At 40.1% G+C, this 22,623-nt stretch overlaps 1 protein-coding gene across 3 annotated transcripts in view; it reads right to left on the reverse strand.

Annotated features, from left to right (window-relative positions):
• Positions 1-22,623, reverse strand: part of MIPEP (mitochondrial intermediate peptidase) — a 210,248-nt gene that overhangs the window by 138,376 nt on the left and 49,249 nt on the right. For all 3 annotated transcript variants that reach the window (XR_005236554.2, XM_008021718.3, XM_037986909.2), the window contains exons 11-14: positions 21,950-22,103; positions 20,289-20,366; positions 18,223-18,427; positions 16,877-16,986 (exon numbers count right to left, since the gene is read on the reverse strand). Coding sequence is in view for 2 of the 3 variants with exons in the window: in XM_008021718.3 (XP_008019909.3) it covers positions 16,877-16,986; positions 18,223-18,427; positions 20,289-20,366; positions 21,950-22,103 (547 nt within the window). In the remaining variant the exon portion in view is untranslated. The remainder of the gene's footprint in view (positions 1-16,876; positions 16,987-18,222; positions 18,428-20,288; positions 20,367-21,949; positions 22,104-22,623) is intronic.

Genomic DNA, 22,623 nt, shown 5'->3' on the forward strand with positions numbered 1-22,623 from the left:
TGGGTCTCTAACAATTTGCTAAAGTGTTACTGATCTCTTCATAACCCCTTGTATGGCAGTCAGCCTCTCCACCCACGATCTGCCACAGGTGAGCCATCTGTATCTCTTTGGATTTAGACACCCCCAGGGCCGAGACCTCAGCTTCCCTATGAGCTGGGAAAAGTTAGCATTCTACCTGCCTTTTCCTGTAGGAAGGCTGGTTGCCAGCAGTGCTCTTTCGAGCTTCCTGCAGCCTAGGTGGATGAGCAAATTCCAAACAGTTCAGACTTCCATTAAGTAATATCATTTGGGCTTAGCCTCCAAAGGAGAAAACCAAACCGAACCAAACCAAACACAAAGGCAGAAAAGCTTTACAAAAGGTGAACTATCCTTTTAAGTCAGGAATTAGACATCATCAGAGACGATCATGAAGAAACCTGCGAAGCTGTGGCACGTACGACAGACAGCACAGCTGAATACTGTCTCAAGCAGTTGGGTCAGTCGAGTGAGAATCCCCCTTTCCCCACCTTAGTAATTTTTTATCCTCCAACTCCCTCCACTCGCTCGCTCCTTGGCTATAAATCTCCACTGTTCCTTGTTGTATTTAGAGTTGAGCAGAATCTCTCCCCCACTACCAAACCTTACTGCAGTAGCCCCCCGATAGAGTCTGCCTTCCTGTTCTTTAATAACTTTCATGAATAATTTTTCCTGTAACAAGAACAACAATAAAACATCATCCTCTGCCCTCAAAAGCATTAAAATTCCGATACCTGCATCACGAGAAGGTGGAGTGTGTGATGCATGCTGCAGGTGTGTAACTTCGGGCTTGTTGATTCACTTTCAGTTTGTTTTTGTACCTCTCAAAATTCGATCCCGTGATTAAGGTACACTGCCCCTTAATGGCAAAGGCACTTCCATCCAAAATTTATTTTACTGATACTTTGACAAGTTCCCCCACAAAAGGATCAATAAACATTCAGTGTTTACTGAATGAACACTTAATAAAACAATAAAACATTCAGTGAATATAATTTATATATTTAATACACAATTAGTATATGATTGATACATAAGGAAGTTAGATAAAGAAAAATGAAAGCAGAAAAATAAAATGAGGTCAGAACTGAGGTTAGGCACATTAAAACATGTTTCCTATAATTCCACGTCATTTTCACAGTTGGGCCATACATTTAGTTCTGGGTTTTGCAGTAGGCTAAGCAGTGTTAAAAGAAAAACTTTGGACAAATTAAATATAACACAGTTTGGCTAGGCGCAGTGGCTTACTCCTGTAATTCCAGCACTTTGGAAGGCTGAGGCAGGTTGATCACTTGAGGTCAGGAGTTCGAGGCCAGTCTGGCCAACATGATGACACCCTGTATCTACTAAAAAAAAGAAAAAAAAATTAGCTGGGCTTGGCGTGCGGTGCCTGTAACCCCAGCTACTCAGGAGGCTGAGGCATGAGAATCACTGGAACGCAGGAGGTAGAGGATGCAGTGTGCCAAGATCGCATCAGTGCACTCCAGCCTGGGTGACAGAGCGAGACTCTGTCTCAAAAATAAATGAATGAATGAATGAATAAATAAATAAATAAATTTAACAAGAGTTAAGCAGAGCAAAGGACGCTGAAAATTGGGCAGTCCTTGGAGCCACAATAGGTTCAGAAAGACTCAGGAGCTGCCATATGGTCTGACAATATTTATGGACAGAAAAAGGAAAATGACCTACAGAAAACAGATGTGATGTACAGGAACAGCAGGGTTGGTTACAGCCCACATTTGCCTTATTTGAACAAGGTTTGAACAGCCTGTGATTGGCTGAAACTCTGTGATTGGTACAAGGGTAGGTTACAGGCTGTTTATACCTCTAGTGAGGTTAGAGTTCATTATGTATGGAGAAATCTTTAAGCCTAATTTAAAATACATAAGGCAGCTTTAGGCTAAATGTAACAGCGGAGAAGGAAATTCAATGGTGTGCCTCATTCTAATTCCTGTGAGTACTGGTCTAGCTCCCTTACCTGAAATTCCATAATCCGTAAACGTCTGAAGACTGGAAAGTTTTCATAAATTTGACCAAAAAAACATTAGATGGCAAGACCTGACATGGGCAAATGTGAAGTTTGTAAAGTATTTATCTTTTAAAAATATTTACCCTTACACTTTGTGAATATGCAGAAATAGGAATGTGTTTCACTACTGGGTACTTTACCAGAACAAGCTAGGTTTATTCATTCCTTTTAATTCAATAGCCACAGTATACGGGTAAACAAAAATTATGGGAGGCCACTGTTTTACATGGAGCTCCTACACTAGGCCCCAACAGACAAAAACAAACCAAATGGAGTCACTCATGCTAAATGCCACACAATCAAACCGAAGTTTAGAGAAGCGACAGATCCCACACAGTCCGGTGCTTCCTGAAAACAGGAGATCGCAGTCTAGCTGAGTCGCTGTAATACGGAAGCTCCCTTTGCTTTAACGCTTACAAAAGAGGAACCTGATGCTAATCAACCAGCTTTTTTTTCTAGCGTTCTCACCTTATAAAACCTTGTTCTCACCTTATAAAACCCACTGTTCTGCTATTGCCCAGGGGGAGCTTTCATTCTCTTTTGTAGAATAGAGGCTGCCCAATTCATGAACCACATATAAAAGTAAAATAGATCTATAACCAAATTTGCTGTAATTTTTTCTTTGATAAACCATATTAATTTTCTAAAAATCCAGAAAATTCTGAATTCCAAAACATCTAAACCCAAAGTTTTAGATAGAGAACTATAAATCTCTATGTGTTATATATTTGGTCCGAAATAGAGCATAAATTCTCCACTTTTTATTAAAAAAAAAAAAAAAAAAAGCCAGACACGGTGGCTCACACCTGTGATCCCAGCACTTTGGGAGGCCAAGGCCAGTGGTTCACCTGAAGTCAGGAGTTTGAGACCAGCCTTGCCAACATGGCGAAACCCCATCTCTACTAGAAATACAAAAATTAGCCAGGTGTAGTGGCATGCACCTGTAATCCTAGCTACTTGGGAGGCTGAGGGAGGAGAATTGCTTGAACCCAGGAGGTGGAGGTTGCAGTGAGCCGAGATTGCGTCACTGCACTCCAGTCTGGGTGACAAGAGGGAGACTCCATCTCAAAAAAAAAAAAAAAAAGAAAAAAACCTCTTTTCATTCCAAGTGTTCCACACACAGTATATTGTACATGTCTTCCCAGAGGTTTACAGATGTGTCATTTAAAAAGTGGGTTAAGTGTGAGAAACTCTTTGAGCACTCTGAAATTTGTATCTATAGAATCCAGTTGAGTGAAGTTACTCGGCCTTCACTTGACGTTGTCCAAACTCTTGCGCTTGTGTTGACTGAACAGAGGCCCTGCCTGTGGTAGAAGAGCCAACAATAAAAGCACGTCAGACTGTCTAGGAAATTCACTCAAGTAAACACCTTTCTTGGGGATTCCAGTTATTAGCATATTAAATTATATGTAATCCTCCCTTTATAGAAACCCACTTAATGCTACATCCATTTTCCAAAATTATTTGAGCATAGAACACCTCTCCCCTCTACCCTATACATCTTTTATAATCAGGTGATTTAATATGTAGAACACTGGGTGGAAAATGACTTGGTAAAGCAATTAAATGTAAACTTTCACTAATAAAAGGAAGAATTCTTATAAATAAAACATCTTAACAAAATAAAGGAATAAATACAGCTGTTATTCTGGCTATCTTATGCTTCTTTCCAGTCTTATATTTACACCCACTTTATTAGAAAGCTCCTCTTCAGCTCTTCTCCATTGCACCTGGCTCTGCCTCTCCCAGGCCAGCACAGCCCCCAGGCATTCTGGGAACTTGTCTGCAGGGTGTCCTGCCGCTCTGGCGCCTGAGCCAGTTCCACTGCGCCATCAGAGGGTGCATTTCTAAGAAATGCAAGTTGATGGAGCTCATGAAAGCACACTAATTTGCCTTTCTTTATGGCCAGGGAACAAATGGATACAGCACAGAAGACGCCATATGTTCTAGTCTCTTCAATGCATTAGCAGATACACAAAACTCCTTCTGATTTCTCTGCTCCAAAACGGAAGAATAATAGCCAGCATCCAACACTGCCTCCACACCGAAAAACGCCAAATAATACCACCCGCAAGCTCCGCATTTCCCTCCTGCAACGCTTTCTTTTTCCACAGTAAGGAGGGAGATTTCCACTCTGTTATTTTTTTCAAGTATCACCTATCAACTATTATTTTTATGGAGACGTTTTATTGAAATACAAGAGTAAATCTAGTTATACCCTCAATAAAGCTTTGCAATCTGCAACCTTTACAAACTATCTTACTATAGAGTTGTTCAGAAACAGTTTTCTTAAAAATCTGTATCCCTTAACAAATGCAGACTATTTTAAACATGGCTTGAGAATTTATGTTAATGTGAATTTATTTCAAAGTAATTTTTACTGAGTGAACTTTATACTTCAGATAATTTATGCTCCTTCCTAGTTTCTTTCATAAAAATATCTGCAGATTTTTTTTTTTGTCACTATAGAATCCCACTGAGTGCAAATGAGCCCTGGTTTGAAGCTGGCTGCCTCCTGCGCTTACTAAATGGGCTGTCAGAGAAGACAGAGCAAGAAAAGCAGGTAAGACCTGTCACAGAGACTCTCTGGGCTCATCCTCACCGAGCACCCCACCCTGTGCAAGGCATCCTACTAAGTAGTTGGGTAACACACAATGAATCTCACCTGATCCTGCTACCTGGCACCAGAAAAGGAATGTACAACCTGCAGTATCTGAGGGGGGCTGGTTCCAGGACCTTCCTCCAAGAACAAAATCCATTCATGTTCAAGTCCCTGGTATAAAACAGTATAGTGTTTGCATATAACCTATGACGCACATCCTCTTATATACTTTAAATCATGTCTAGACTACTTGTAGTACCTAATACAAAGTAGCTATGTAAATAGTTGTTACACTGTACTGCTTTTTTATTTGCATTTTAATAATTGTGTTGTTATTATTACTATTTTTTCCCAAGTATTTTTGACCAAAAAAACATTAGATGGCAAGACCTGACATGGACAAATGTGAAGTTTGTATTTATCTTTTAAAAATATTTACGCTTACACTTTGTGAATATGACCATGAGTTGACCGTGCGGACACAGAAGGGCCAAATGTATTTCAGAATTAATAAAGCATGGGAAAACGCACCAAGAGCCACACAAGAGGTGCAAATAAAGCAATAAAGGAATTTAGAAGAGAGTAATCATTTACGGTGTTGGAAAGGCAACTACCCTAACAATAAATGGTGCCATTTGTACTACCGTAACAGCGGTATTTCAAATGCAGAGATCAAACATCGTGGGTGGTTTTGTAAAATAGGAAAATGGTACCAATGTTGTTTCTACAATTGGAATACAATATGCCAATAATTAACTACAGTCACCTAATGTGCTTACTGTAATAATCCAACCTGAATTTTTCCACAATGACCACTGTATTTAAAAGAGCAATTCCTGTGTTTATTTCTAAAAACTCAAGATGTGACTATATGACTACAATAAAAGAATGCAGCCTGTCTAATATGCCAAAGTTGCCTATAAACTAAAAAGAACTGACTTAAGCCCTGGAGTAGTTGCCTCACATTGCCCCACCCCACAAGGCTGAACTACAGTTGGGTAACGAAACGCTCCTATTTTGAGCATTTAGCTAACTGATTCATCCTATGCCCATGATGCATCCAATGGTTTAAACGTAAGATTTCTAGAGCCCCAACTAGACTCTGTGAGACACAATCAGCCATTGCTGTGTGAAAGGTCCCCTTAAAGGACACTAGGGAGTGAGGGCGCCACCCTCTTTGTGTACCCAAACACACAGCTGTGCAGGACAGGACGCCCAGTGCTCATTTCTTCTACTGTTTGTTAATGCCAGAACACATTTACGGCCAGAAAGGGAAAATGAAAGACTATAAAACCGGCCTCCTTCTTATAGTAAGAAGATAAAAGTCTGTGTCTTGCTCAGAATTTTAACTTTTCTTTTTTTTTTTTTTTTTCCTCGATGTGGATTGTAAGAACAGTAATTACCCAACTATGTGAAGCCCAAAGCAAGGAGAGACCAGCAGCATCTGGGCACTTCTTCTTTTTTCTTTTTTTTTGAGATGGAGTCTGACTCTGTCACCCAGGCTGGAGTGCAGTGGCACAATCTCGGCTCACTGCAAGCTGTGCTGAGCGCTTCTTGGAAATACAGAATCCTGAACCCACTTCACATCCATTAAATCAAAATCTGCATTTTATCCAGATCCCCAGGTGATTTTGTGTTAAAGTTTGACACACCTCACTTAGAAAAAAATAGTCATCACAATGACTTGAAAAACAAAGATGAGCAAATTTAAATTGTTCTAATTTGACAAGCAGAAAAATGGTCCATAAGGAGGTAGCGCTGTGTGAAAGACAGAGGCTTGGGTCTGAGTTAGGCATCCTGTGTTTTCTATTGCTACTCTTTTCTGCCTCTTAGCCTAAAGAAATCTCAGAGTATCCTATGTTCTCATTTGTAAAATGAGGATAAAAATACCTCTGCCACAAAATTAGTATGAAGATTCAATAAGGTGAAAATTAGTCAATGAACTTCTAAAATGTATTAACTAAATGGAAGAAATTCAGGTCCCTGCATCTGAAACATCTGACTTTCTCAGTGCTGTCACAGCTTGCGTGACCACACATGGAGGTGGGCATGACAGTCCTAGGTTACAACTGCTATCTTGGTGTGATCAATAATAGCACTCCCTTCTTTCTTAACAGCACTTTGGAGCTAGGCACGGGGGCTCACGCCTATAATCCCTGCATTTTGGAAAGCCAAAGCTGGAGGATTGCTTGAGGCTGAATGTTCGAGAACAGGCTGGGCTACAGAGTGAGACACCATCTCTACAAAAAAATTTAAAATTAGCTGGGCATGATGGCAGACCCTGCAGTCCTAGCTACTTGGGAGGCTGAGGCAGGAGGACTGCTTCAGCCCAAGAATTTGAGGTTTCAGGGAGCTGTGATTGCACCACTGCACTCTAGGCTGGGCGACAGAGTGAGACCCTATCCCTCTCTCATCAAAAAAGGGGTTTGGCTTGGACAACAGATCGTATTGTCACCCTATTAATAACTAACTTACTGAGTGCTTCATATGAGCCAAACACTGCATTCGTTGTCCACAGCCTATGCTATACTGCCTTACCAAAGAGAGGAAGGGGTCAACTGTATTCTGGGGATAAACAAAAGTGGCAGTGTTTGTTAACCATGCATAGGAATGGAAATATTTTTTAAAATAGCTTTCCTATTATTTGAAGCTAGCACAGCATTTGGAATGATTCTAGAAATAACACCAAAAAATACAAATGTTTGGCAAACATAGTTATCACCTGAATTCTCTGAATATTTTGTCATGAGTTTAAGTTGTAAGCATGTAATCTCGTAAACTTGCTAAGTATTCTCTAACATTCACAATCTCACTAGTCTAATTTAAATAACATTACATTAAAAGTTTGGTATCAAATTCTTACAGAGCTAAGTCACTGTGATAAAATACCTCGTTTTACTTATGACCATTGCGAAAACATACCGTGATGAGAAGCTGTATACATACTAACAATTAAGACAATCTCTGGTACAAGTCTTTGTTATTGTAATAATTCAACTCATCCTGAAGCAGAGAACACTCCATCGCTGATGTCCCCTGGGCACATGAGAGGTCTAATGACAGAAAACTTGTTGAAACAAAGTCATCCAAAACAAGAAGGCATAAAGCCAGGCACCAGGCTGCCAAGCAGCCGCCTGATTTCCCAGCTGATCCCATCCCACCCCGAGCTGTGTGTCACGGCACTGCATTTCCTCACGTGTCTATAAGGGAAAAACAACTGGATTGCATGTCTCAACTAGCTTGTTTTGATATAACCAGTAATCCAGATGGCACATAATCAATAAAATAAAAATGTTGGCTAGGCCCAAGGAGACAAAATCTTAAGCCTAAATGCACAGGAAATACTACTTTTCACTTACTTTTAAGTAGTGTTTTCTAACAAACTAAATAAGATGATCTAACATTTAAAAAATCTTTAAAAATGCTTACACTTTATCACAGACCCACCGATGGCTTAAAGAAACATAGGTCAGATGGCTTTGAGTTTTGCAGGGTTCAATACTAAACATTTTAATGTGTGATAGGGATCAAACTTCCATTTTTTCTAAAAATATGCCAATAACACTGTGTTTTACAGTTTGCGTCCATTACTAAATTTGTCCAAAAGTTTTTAGGCAGGTATGGAGGCTTGTTAAATTTTAATTTTGAAATATTTATTCCATTTATTTTATATAAAGGAGCAGAAAAGTCTCAGACAAGTTCAATGACTGGTCTAAAGTCACCTGTGTATGGGTGGTGGGTCCGGGCTCAGATCTATCTCTACCTCCCTGTTCAATGCTCTTGTCTAGACATAATTGAGAAGCATTAACACTGAAAGTAAGAAAGTTCCAAAACAACCTAAACCTGCCAAAGTTAATCTAATGTTAGCTGCACTGTAATGTTTACCTTCGATTCTTTTTCACATCTCTTGAAAGAGGATGACAGGAGAAGATTTATTACAAGTCTGTATGTCTCCTTGGAAACAGAGCTTAAGCAATTTTAGCCTTGGGCTGACTTTCACAAACTAAGGTGAGAAACTAAATCTTATAATGATGCAGGACAGAAAAATTCTAAAATGAAAGCACTAGAATTTTACTGTTCTAAAAATAACACTTAAAGTAGATACGGGGCTTCCATTTTGTGAGACACATTGTCAGAAGTTTAGGCGACACATACGAAGGAATTTTTAACTAGAAAATACCTGGAAAAAGAAAATACTCACAATGTTATAATACTGACTTGATCAACTCTAACTGAACTTTAAGGAAATTCTAAGGTGAAACTAATAGATCTACTGCCCCCCTCGTTATTATTGCGTGATCTTTGGAAAATTACCTCCCCTGACTGAGTCTAAGGTAGCCAGGGTAAGGAATCACAGTAACTACAGTAAGTCCATACAGTGTGGACAGCAAGGTACCAGCCATCAACTTCACAGACTGCCAGACAGGACTAAATAAGAAAAAATTATGAGAGTGAGTATTAACTTCTGTAACATTGTTTTAAAAATATTCAGTGAGAAAGACAACCAGAGCAGCAAACATTTTAGTGTAGTGGCTAATGGAGAAAACTACACAAAAAATATCAGGTTCTCTCAAAAATAAATTGGCTACATTTGGTGATTAGTAATGTAGCTAGGGTTGTAAAATTACCAGGAAAAAAAAAGATTTTAAAACAAGAAACACAGAAAGATTAAGAGGATAACACATAAGGAAGAAAGGAACTGCCCATCAGGGAAACTCTACGCTTTTATGCATCTAATAAAATATTCTCAAAATACAGAGAGCAAAAATGGATAGAACTAAGGGGAAATGATATATCTATCATTCTCATAGTAGAAGATTTATACCTCTAAATTTTTGCTATATCAAAAAAATTAGTTATATCAAAGATCTAAACAATACAATTAAAAGGTTGACTTACCAGACTAGTATGAAACCGCAGACCCAACAATTATAAATACACAATCCACTCAAGCACAGATGGAACATTTCTAAAAAACTGACAACACATGAAGCCATAAAATAAACGTTAACAAACTGCAAAGAATCAATACCAGATAGACCAATTAATTGCATGTACATGAGTAATGGCACTGAAGAAAAGGTAAATTAATAAATGGTGTTGGGACAGTTCACTATTCACAGGGAAGAAAGTAAAATGGATTCCTGTCTTAAACCCAGAAAGAATTTCCAACTTGATTAAAAATTGAAAGGGAAAAGAAAACATTAAAATGTTTAGAAGAAAACTGATGAGGCTGGGCATGGTAGCTCACGCCTGTCATCCCAAAACTTTGGGAGGCTGAGGTGGGAGGACCGCTTGAGGCCAGGAGTTTGAGACCAGCCTGGGCAACACAGTGAGACCCTGTCTCTATAAAAAACATAAAAATTGGCCGGGCATGGTGGCATGCCTATAAGCCTGGGTGAAAGAGCAAGACTCTGTCTCAAAAAAAGAAAAATAGAAAAAGAAAAAAATACATGAAAACTATTAACTATAAAGATTGATAAATCCAATAATATTAACAGGAAAGTGAAAACACAAGCCATAAACTGAGACAAGACAAATGCCTAAAAAAGGATTATTATTTCAACTACCAAGAATTTCTGAAAATCAGTAAGAAAAAGACAAATTTCCAAGTAGGAAAATGAGCATGAGACAAAAAGACATCTGACAGAAAACAAAAATGGAAAGTAAGCCAGGTGTAGTGGCACATGACTGTAGTCCCAGCTACCTGGGTGGCTGAGGCAGGAGGACTGCTTGAACCCAGGAGTTTGAGGGGCCAGCCTGGGCAACCTAGCAAGACCTTATCTCTAAATAAGACAAAACAAAACAGGAAAATAAATAAATAAATAAACCCTTAAAAGTAATCAGAGAACACTGCTGCTAATTAAGACCACAATAGCATTTCATTTTATAACTACAAAATCGGCAACATTAAAACTTTTGACAATATTAAAAGTCAATGAGGATGTTACACGATAGAAACCATTGCTGAGAGGAGTATAAATTAGTAGAAACATTTTGAAAAACAACTTGGCATTATCTCATAAACGTAAAGACACGCACACCTCACGCATCCAGCAGTTCCAATCTTGTACACAGATATACAGGGGAAAGTGGAAGAATGTTCACAGCAGCAGCACATGAACTAGCAAAAACCTGGAGGGACCCGCGGGCCCCGCGACAGGAGAATGAGTATATAAATGAAGAAATAGTATCTGGAATCAAAATAAATACACTGCAGCTACATGCAACACAGAGGAATCTTAGGCATAAATTTTTTTTTAAATAACAAGATTATAAACAGCAAAATACCATTTTTGTAAAGTTCAAAAACAAAACTAAACCACACTTCTTAGGAATAAATAATGTGGCAAAAAATTGATTAAGAACTGAGCACTGTACTTCCCTGTGGGAGGCAAGCGGGGCAGAGGTGGGTTCCGAGAAGAGCATGTGGTAATAATGTTTTACTTCTTAGGTTGGAGAATGGCTTCAAGCTGTTCTTTCTACAAATACTGTGTTATAACATTAAATACTAAATAAAAGAGAAGTTCATTACTTGGAGAGGCATCTCTTCCTGCTCTCATCATTTATGAGAAGAATCTCCTGAACTGAAATGAGCCTCTTTATAGCTCCCTTCCACTATTCCTAGTAATATTGCTTTTCCTGGAATGACTTTCTTCCTTTACATAGTATCCTTCAAATAGCATATGACAGACTTGAGTTTCATTTTTCTAGTCTAAAAATATATTTTCTTAAACCCCTCCTAATGAGAAGTGGTTTCCAATTTTACACTAAAGCAGGAAGGAGCCACCCCTCAGGATGGTTTCTAGTTCATCAGCATCACTGTAACACAGGCCCTCCAAAACGGATCAAACATACTGGGCCTGGCAGCCCAGCTCCAGGCAATCTGCTGAGTACAAAGAAGCATTGTGGATAAAGATGAGGACAGTGGGAGTTTCTGTATGGGTGGAGGAGTTAGTTGGAAACTGAGGAATTGAGGACAAAAGGGAACACAGGCAGCTACTGTGAAGCAGGGGAGAGGGTGGGCAACCAAGCATCTGGACTACCCAGGGGCTGGGCTAAGTCAGTTAGGTCACATGCAGTCACACACCTGGGGAAAATTCAGTCTGAAAAAGTGGGACGGGAACACAACCTTAGAAATGCAAAGGCAAGGTAAAAGTATTGGACTTTTGCTCATTTTCAGAAATTTACCTAAAACCTGATGTGAAGAAATTGCTAATCTAGGGCACAGACTAATAGATCCTGCCTCCATTAGGAATCAGGATCTGGGGACAGTGAGAGAAAGAGGAAACCTCTGAGGACCCAAATGACCTGGGCATTGGAGACAGCCTAGCTTCCCCCACGGGTGTGGGGGTGGTGGGTCGGGATGGGAATTACCTTAGTCCATTTCGTGTTGCTGTAACAGAATATCTGAGACTGGGTAAATCATAAAGAACAGAAGCGTGTGTAGCTTACGATTCTGTAGGCTAGGAACTTCAAGACTGGGCAGCACATCTGGCAGCTTCTGGGGAGAGCCTTGTGCTGCATCAAAGCATGGCAGAGAAATAGAAGGGGAACCCAGTGCATATGTAAAGGGCAAAATAGAAGAGGCAACCTCGCTTGGTAACAACCTGCTCTCATGGGAACTCATCTGTTCCCATGAGAACTAATCCACTCCACAGAGAACTAACCCAGCTTCCAGAGAGAGATATTACTCCATCTAAAGGACTTAATCACATCTCAAACGCACCACCTGCCAGTACCACCACATTGAGGACCAAGTCTTAACATAAGTTTCGGTGGAGCGAACCACATTCTAACCACAGCAGGGGTCCAGGGGCCGGTTAGACTGCACAATGAGGGTGCTTAGCATTTCCAATGCTGGGTATAAGGACTTAGACTGCCTTCTTTCCTTGATTCTAAGAACCCAATATTTGTAAAGAGCCACTGTGATTTTATGACAGATTTGGGGAGAGAGCACACTAGGCCACTGCTATAGCTGGAATATCTGTCCCCTCCAAAACCCAGGTTGAAATTTAAGCCCCAGTGGGGCAGTACTGAGAGATCACTGGCTCATGAGGGCTCTGCCCTCATAAATGGATCCATTGATTATAATGGATTAAGAGATGATCGTGGGAGTGGGACTGGTGGCTTTACAAGAAGAGAAAGAGAGACCTGAGCTAGCATGCAAGCACACTCAGTCCCCTCACCATGTGAGGCCCTGTGCCACCTCGGGACTCTGCAGAGTCCCCACCAGTAGGAAGGTGCTCATCAGATATGGCCCCTTGACCTTGGACTTCTCAGCCTCCATAACTGTAAAAAACAGATTCATTTTCTTTATAAATTATCCATTTTCAGGTATTCTGAGGAACAGAGAACAGACTAATACAGCTATTAAATATAAATAGGTAACTAACAAGGGCATCCCACTTTCAGAATGATCAAAACATTAAAAAAAAGAAAGTTGCATCTTAGAAAGGTTTAGGAAGGACAAGAATCATGCTTCCAGGAGAATGAGGACACCTATAGATAATTCTGAAGGACAAGAATCCTGCTTCCAGGAGAATGAGGCCACCTATAGATAATTCTGAAGGACAACAATCATGCTTCCAGGAGAATGGGGACACCTATAGATAATTCTGTGCTAATTTGGAGCAATGGCCAAGAAGTTACGCTGAAGGTCAAAATCTACAAGCACTGAGAAGAGAAACAATGACCTTTGGGTTCTTAGGTACCACAGCTCCACTAAGGTAGCCTAAAATTGAAGGAGATTTATGGGAAAACCCATCAGACTGTTGATCTATATTAAGTTTATTATGTCTAAACACCTGAACTGCAACCAAATCTGTACTCTTCTATACCTGTGGTACTGATTTTAAGATTAATTTACAATAAATTCTACTTCAGTTTTGATGTTGTAGCTTGTCAAGACGTTCTGAATCTTGAATGAGCACCTCTGGTGTTTGTTATCTCCGATAGCTGCATGGCACCTGCAAATCTGATAAGCATACTTCTAATTCTTCCACCACAAGGAATTCATTGTCTATGCTATGATACAGTTCTGATAAAATACTTGCAGGTGTTAATAAGTCACTGATTATCCTCTATCTGACACCTCTCTGGAATATACTTCATAATGTTAAAAAAATCCTTTCCTGAAATGCAGCAGGATAAGAAATTAGGCATAAACAGGCAACCCTGTTATTTTTTCCCTGTGAGATTAAATGTCATTTATTTACAAAGACTTGGATTTCAGAGAATTAACTTCTTATCCTTAAGGCTAAGACAGCCCTCAAAATTAAAAAATAAATACATAAATAAAAAACCTCCTTGGTGCCTTCATGAGCGACAAGAAGAGGCAAGCCCTTGAGAAGCTCAAAGTATTTACATGTCTCTTGCCTTTGGGCGCGCTTTCCATTCTCCATGAGAATCACAAAATTGTAGATTCTTTAGAGACTACGTCTGTAAGTCCCTTAAGGGCACTGGATCCTGTCTTCTGTATTTGAAACTTAAATTAATTCAAAGCAGCTTAGTGCTTTCTTCCTATCTCATCTTTCTTGGATTAGATTTTGGGTTTATTCTTGTTTTCTTGCATCTAGTTCAACAATGCATCTTGTTACAGAAGAATTTAGTAAGAAGACAGGCACTGGGAAGCTCTCTCCTTTTGGACCTTACATCACACTTGGAGCAGTGACTCCAGCCCTTCTTTGCTCCTGGTTGTTCTATAAGTAGATGGCAATTTAAAAAAACCTGACATTTGTATTTGTGGTAAATTTGCACTCCAGATTTTTCAAAAACATCACCACCGGGCAAGGCTCCCGGTCCTCCCGTGCAGTCACTTCCGCACGTGTGTCCTCCCATGCCCTGCACCACGCACTCTCACTTTGGCGGCGGCGACCTCCGAAACCTCCGAAACCTCCGACTCCTCCGAAACCCTCCCGGCGGCACCGGGGCTCCCCGGTCTCCCACACCAAGGGGCGCCTCCCCCGGCCTGACCCTGCGGAACCCTCGCAAGCGGATACCGCCTGCTCCGTCCCCTGCCTCCCACCCTGACCGCTCACCAGCTGGGTACTTGTCTGCGGGGTGCTGGGGCGCCAGGGCTGAGGCCACCCCGCAGGAACGGCTGGAGAGAGGCCGCGCGCCCGGCGTGAGGGGCGAGGGCCGAGCCCCCGGAGCCGGAGCCGCCTCTCCAGGAAGCTGCTCAGGCTCTGCCCTCATCCCCTGCAATCCGCTTCCTCCCTGACACCAGGGTGATTCTCTGGGAGTAAAAATGTGATTCCCACCTGAAGGCCTTTACTGGCTTTCCCCTCCATTAGGATCCAAACTCCCAGCTGTGCTCCGCAGCCCCAGCAGCAGCAGACCCCACTCACATGCCCGTGTTTCCCTGACTCCTCCTCGGCCCTCAGCTCCCGGCTCCTGGCCAGGCCTCCCCAGCAGTCAACACCCTGGTCAGGTTCCGTCTCAGTCCCCTCGGAATTAAAGACCACGGGCAATGGGATGTTGCCTGACTCATTCTTGGTTGTTTCTCGGATGCTGAGAATGGAGACTGGTCAATAGTAAAACTCAGGGTTTTCTGACTGAAGGGCCTCTCTGTCCTCAGTAAGTGTTTTTTAGTGGAACAGATGAGTGCTGCTGAGAGCTGACTGGGGAATGCCGCTTTCTCTATTTTTCCCAGCCCGCCTTCCTCCTGCACTCCTCTCCCAGCCTCCCCAGGTCCCCCAGGCGGAGCCCTCCTGGCCCTGCCTGTGCGCGGGGCTCTGCTCTAAGGCACCTCAGGCAGGGAGCAGTCACTGAACTCCCAATCGTTCCCAGCCCCCAAAGCACATGGCCAGACAGGGATTCTGCTATCACTTGGCAGGGGATGCCTTTCTGTGTTATTGGCCAAGTATACGTAATTCCCAGAACAATTCTTTGTAGATTAACGGATGGGTAGTTAGTGGGATCACAAAATTGACGCCTTAATAACTGAAATATATGATGCTGAAGAGTCACTCAGATTACTTATCCAGAATATGATTCATTATTCTTTTTTTTTTTTTTTTTTTTTTTAACAGTCTCACTCTGTTGCCCAGACTGAGACTCTGTTGCCCAGTGGCGCAATTTCGGCTCACTGCAACCTTTGCCTCCCAGGTTCAAGTGATTCTCCTGCCTGAGTAGCTGTGACTACAGGCATGTGCCACCACACCTGGCTAACTTTCGCATTTTTAGTAGAGACAGGGTTTCACAATGTTGACCAGGCTGGTCTCCAACTCCCAAGCTCAAGTGATCCACCTGCCTCAGCCTCCCAAAGTGCTGGGATTACAGGCATGAGCCACTGTGCCTGGCCAGAAGATCACTGATTGTTCTACAAAGTCCAGAAAAAAAGGAAATGACCAAATAATATTACACATCTGGAGACATAATCAGAAGAAGAGTCACAAATAAAGGTGGTTAAGGTCCTTTTGTTTCTATTCATCCCCTCATTTAATTTCTTTTAGTGTTTTTGTGTGTGTGTGTGAAACAAGATTCTAGGTGCTAAGGATTCACAGATGAATACAATTTACATTTGTACCGGGGGTACATACAGTCTGAGAGGGAAAAATATCACCTCATATAATACGGTTCCAGTATAATCAGAATTCCAAGGAAAGGGAAAGAATGCATCTTCCAATGTACACATGGACAGTAAACAGCACAATGTACAACTTACAGCTAACTTAGTGTAAGGTACCTCACACTTTAATTTAAAAATCTTTAATATTAGAATGCATCATTGAAATTTAAGCCTTAAAATTAAGGACTTTTCAGACTAAGCATCACAGAGATGCTAAGCATACTGGCAAAACATGGCATGCCGTTTAGTTTAATGAGACAATATAAAAATTCAGACCAAGAAAATAAATATTCAGAAGCAAAGGCTTTTTAGAATTGAGACACGTTGGAATGCCTAATCTACTACAGAGCTTGTTTCTTCATCTGGAAAATGCGGATAAAGTGTTTTCCTTGTGGGGTGGTTATGGGGACTAAATGGTAGATTACCAGGCATATAATAAAGGGTAGCTATTTTTCAACACATGACTACATGCTAAGACTATGATTTAATAGGCTGGCAAAAGAAAAGATAGGGAATCAGGAAGAAAAGAAGCAATAAAAGGTTCGTTACTAACAGAGGGTGAGTTCTGAAAAAGCAAGAAGAGTTCAACTTATCCAGGATGTCATAAACGCCAACTATCACAACCCAAAGGACAATATGACAAGATTACTGTACCTACCTGTCCAGTCTGATAATGTCTGGCAAATTGGTTAACTACTCGATAATCATTTGCAAAGTACTCCATCAGAATAGAAGGAACCTCAGCAAAATCAGTAGGGCACCTGGTCCCTAAAACAAGAAAAAAAAAAAAGTTGGCATGAATCAAATCGATATATTTATCTTACTTTTTATGTACCCTTTAAAACTTTTATTTGTACTTCTGATGAACTATAAGTTTTAATTCATTAAATCAATATTTTTCTTCTATAAATTTACTGTACATATTTGCAGAAAAGTTTATTATAATCCTATATATTTTCCTTTATATCAAAATTAAAACAAAATATTTGCACAGCTGCCAAAACACCTTATAAAGCAATGGCTCACACCTTTTACAAACAAACCTGTCTTCAGCTATGCTGGCTATACATGAAACAAAGTAAAACATTTCTAATATTAATATAGCGTTTGTATTTAATTCACTAAATTCCATTACCTAATACTTTTATCCTTCCTTTGTTTTACAAGTACTTTATTTTATTCATTTATCGCTTTTTGTAACAAAGTCAATTCTCAGTGAGGAAAAGAAATATTTTAAACTCAAAATTACTTAAAGTAACAAATCCTGTAAGAAATTTAGATGACATTTAATGATTCTGTTCAGCCCACCTACAGTCTTTTCAATGCCTTCTCCTTGTCCAAAATACTGTGTGTAAAGTTAATTAATAAAAGCTGGATACCAACGATTCACTAGTGGTCTAATGCTGACCATATGTGATAGGAAGCTTAAGACTTAAGGATAAGACAACGAAGAGGAAAGTCTGTAATATCATAAAATATGGCCACATATTTAGCAGCATAAAAACTACAAAGCAGAATTATGATTTTATACAGGGGAAAGATTAAAAGGACTTCATCATACTTTTTAAGCATGCTTTATTTAAATTAAAAGCTAAAAGGACTTCATCATACTTTTTAAGCATGCTTTGTTTTCTGATTTTGAATATAGAGACCATTCACTGACTTATTAACTCTGTGGAAGGTATTAAGGAGATACCTTTTTATTCACACACACATAGCCACAAACTTAAATTCAATATAAAACACTGTAAAATGTAAAAAGGGACAAACTTGAAAGACAACTGAGATTATTCCCTGGTGAAAGCTGTTAGCAAGCATGGAAAAAAGCACTGGAAGATCAGGCTGCACAACTACGGGGAGGATAGGATGAGGCAATCTGTGATAAAGACCACAGGACATGGTAAAATGATCACATTTTCCAAATGAAAAGCCCCTTTCCCAATTTAAAAGAAAATGCATGTTTGTAAAGAATTGTAGTAAATAAAAGCCCTCCTCATGGCTCACCAGTGACGTGTTGGTAACGAGTACGTCCTAGCATTGAATGCATGGCATGTCCCATTTCATGGAAAAGATTTTCCATCATGCCAGGAGTTAGCAAAGTTGGAGAACTCCTTGAGGAACGGGGAAGATTCAGCATAAGAACTACAACTGGGAGTTGATAGTCTCCGTCTTCCTTTAGTCTGCCTCCACGGATAGTGAAGTGGCAATCCTTTAAGAATCGGAAAACATAAAAGGAAAAGAAAGTATTTGGTAATGTGAAGAGTAAAACAGTCTTAATGAATATAAAATTTCACCAAAATGTGTGAGTGCAAACTTTAATTATATTCTTATTCTATCTATGTACATATATACACCTTTTCTTGACATTTTTTATTCTGCTAAAATTTTAATTTTTTAAAACATCAAGAACACATTCAGTTTATATGGATTAATTCATTAATTTGGTCCCAAAATATGCATTGAAATGATGCTGTGCCAGATGCTGGAAACAAAGTCAGCAAAGAGCTTAGGAAGGGACACTAACATTTATTCTGAGTCCCTACTATGTGTCAGATAATGAACTAGTAAGTACTTTCCGTGTCTCTTGGCTATTTTTTTTTTTTTCATTTTTTAAGATAGGGTCTTGCTGTGTTGCCCAGGCTGGAGCACAGTGTTGTGATCACAGTTCACTGCAGCCTGGACCTCCAAGCCATCCTCCTGCTTCGGCCTACTGACTGGCTGCGACTACAGTGTGCTCCACCACACCCAGCTAAGTTTTTAGATTTTTTTGTAGAGATGGGAGTCTTACTATGTTGCCAGGGCTGGTCTTGAACTCCTGGGCTGAAGTGATCCGCCAGCCTCGGGATTACAGGCCTGAGCCACCACACCCAGCCTCTCTTGACTTTTATCAGTTGAACGAGATGGGATCTAAAGTAGTGTAAAGCAAGGGATCCGGATCCAGAGTAACTTACTCTGAAATAGGCACTACACTGAGACTCACATACACTGTATCACTTATTCTCCACAACAACCCTCTGTAGCAGCTATCTCACTTTTCAGATGATAAAACTAAAACTAGTCTTAGAATTATTAAATATGTCCAAGGACACCTAGCTAGAATTGCCGCACCTTGGATCTGAACCCAGGCTGACTATTAGGAGCCAGGGCTCCTAATCACTAAGTTGAGTCTCCACCACCCACCCATTTAAGCAAAGAGGAAGAACACTGGCCGCAGAGTCTGGTGACCTGCACCCCGTTCCTACCTTTCACACCTACTAGCCAAATCATCTTGGAAAAGAATTTGCCTGTGCAAGCCTCATCTCTAAAATGCTTCCTTGTCAAATCCCACAGTGGCTGTCCAGAATTCATAAGCTCACATCTGTTAAAATCTGTGCTTTGGAAATTGTGAATCACTATTCAAACATAAGATACGTTATTTCTGTTATAACTTATAACCTAAACTCTTGACATTTCCCATCAAGCTACATGAAACTGCTAAAGCTGACTGGCTGCCAAAGTCAGCCAGCGCTACAGAAAAGGAGATGAGCTGCCTCAAGTCTTCCACATAAGGAGCTACTTGGTGGTTGGTAAGGTTTCCACACGGAATATCTTCTGCAGTTTTAGAATAGGTTCATTGTCTAGTATGGAAAAGAGTTAAAAGTTGGGGATCTGATCGGGAGGTATGTCTTCAAGTCCTAGCACTTCTGACCAAGTAGCTTAACCTCTCTGGCTTCATTTTCCTCATAACGTGAGTACCTAGTCAAAACGTTGAGGTGAACACTAAAAGGCTGATGTGTATAATGGACTCAGTGCACTGGTTGGCACAAATAAGGATTCATAAAATGTCAGCTGTCATTATTACTATAATTAATACCATGACCCAGATAAAAGTGACAAATACAGACTGATGTAATTATTTCCATAAACTTTTTCATTTTAAAATGCTATCTTAATTTCAAATGTATATATTTGGTAACCATCATTAATAACTTTTAAATATCATGGAATTTAAAAAATGATACAAAGTTCACATTAATACAAAAGAAATGCTGATCAGTTCTAGAGAGAACAGTTTATAAAGAAAGGATCACCTGATGTGGCTTGTCTGCTCGCTGAAAAAAATCACAGTAAATGTACCCCAACAATCCCTCAGATTCATGAACGACAGCCTAGAAAAAAAAAATTTAATTTGGTGGTAAATTAGGCCATCCGATTCTCTAAAATCCCTAACACAAGAATCTGTATATTAGACATCCACAGCCACACATATAGACACTTTAATTACATTCGACATCCCATATTGTCTCGGGATAGATTCTCTTTTCCCCGCATCCTCTTCTGCTCCATCTCTTGAATGATTTTGGTTTTGGAATTCTGTGTCCAGGAGAGGAAGTCCTCCTCATGAGGGCCTTCTGTCCTGACTGCCTGTCCTCTACAACACCTTTACTAACCACCACAAGAGTTGAGAAGAAGTGCTGGCTGGACAATTTTAGGAGCAAAAGTATTTTTCCTTCAAATCCTGGAATGTCATGATAACCCTCGAATTTGAAAACACCACAATGCAGCTCCCAGCTTGAGTTAAAAATCAGCAATGTCACTATCTATCCCCTCTCCAAGAGGCAGAGCTCACAGGAGAGACTCAACCGCTCCTCTCCATCTTGCCTTCTTTGTTCTTTCAGAATTTAATGATTCCATCAAAGAGAACCCCGATTTTGTGCTTTAAATTACCTGCAAGTATATATTCATTGTTCATCAAACATCTATGAAGCACCTACTTGGTGCCAGGAACTGTTCAGGACACTTGGGATACAGAAGTGAAAGCAACTGACAGCAGGGCTGGACGCCGGTGGAGTGCACATTCTGCAGTTCTGAGGAAACCTCTTCATCACCCGCATTTTGTCCTCTCAGTCTCCTCTTATAAGCTTTTCTTTTTATTACAGCTCAGCATTTTATCAATCTCTATCTTTTTTGGAAGTTTGTAATACAGATATTGAAGTAAATCAATGCAGTGATGAACGTCCTCCCACCCTGACTCTCCTTTCAATCCCACCACCACACCTACTCTCCACTCTAAGACGTGGCCGAGAGACAATGAGATTGTTTACATTTCTTAAAATATAGTGAAGAAAGCAGTGTGGTAAGCATGCTAGCAAAAATCAAACAACAAAACAATACAATGCCTTAGTGACAAACACAGGTCAACAAAGCCTCAAATCCTATGAGGAAATATTTAAAATATTCATGACTCAAATAAAGTGGGCCTTCACAGGAGAAAGATGATTGCCAGGTTTGAAGTTATTATCAAAGAAGTTAAATAAATCAGAACACAGGACGTAAATTAATATCTGATGCAAATATAAGCCCCTACAACATGGGATGGGGGCTGGAAAGAAAAAAGGTCACTCACGCAATGGATTTGGGAATTAACCAAAAGGGACACACAGCACTGAAGGTACATATAAAGTAATGGCCAATTTTCCTCTAACTAGAATTTGTGGATATATGAAGGTGTATATATATTCAACCTTCTATCAAGTTCCAAACAATTTTTTTAGAAAACTCTGTTTTAGGTTTAGATCCTTTATACAGTGTCCTAAATCAAAAGTGCAATTTGGATTATTTTTGTGAAGCAGAAATAAGGCAGGGGACACACTCACTCAGGGCAAAGTTAATGTAAATATGAAACTGCTGTTGACTCAACTCCCAAACCGAAAGGCTAACGCATGCAACTGCAGGCTGAGCGGGAGCTCACCAGTTTTCGGACATCTTCACTCCACACCTCTCCTTTTGCAGGCTGCTCTGCATATAATGAAATCCCCAATAGTCTGTTTAGCAAAATATTCAGGCCCTCCATGCATGCTCCAAGAGAGAAAAACGGGCAATATAGGCTGGGCTCAATATTATACCTAAGAGAAGGAAGAGAGGTTCAACAGCATCTTTGTTTATTTCAATTTCTGAAGGTAAATTCAATTAACTTTCCATTTAATACTTAAGACCACTGGAGCTAAAGAAGGATTCAAAACATAAAAGTACATTTATATCATTTGAGGGGTTTTCAGACAGTGTCCTTCAGAATGACAGTCTGATTATTACTAGTGTTAGTCATAAGTCAGTAATTAAGGTAGACATATCATTCCCTAATCTTTGTCCCTTCCATTTTATTTACTCCTTTACTAACCCAGTTAAGCACTGTCTCAACTGCTCACTGTATACATACTTATATGCAAGATATGACCAGTTTCAGTTATAATGGTAACTCTTACCTCATGAGTTATATTCTAGAAACTCATGACTTATATCACAAAAATATTAAATGAATAAAAACCCGAGGCACATTAAGTGAATTTAAAGTTCTCATCCAGTAAAATATTCATTTATGAAAAAAAATGCCTGCGATATAAAGAATAAGATCTTAATTTATCTGTT

This window comes from Chlorocebus sabaeus, chromosome 3 (genome assembly GCF_047675955.1).
Source record: "Chlorocebus sabaeus isolate Y175 chromosome 3, mChlSab1.0.hap1, whole genome shotgun sequence".
In the NCBI taxonomy this organism is placed as follows: domain Eukaryota; kingdom Metazoa; phylum Chordata; class Mammalia; order Primates; family Cercopithecidae; genus Chlorocebus; species Chlorocebus sabaeus.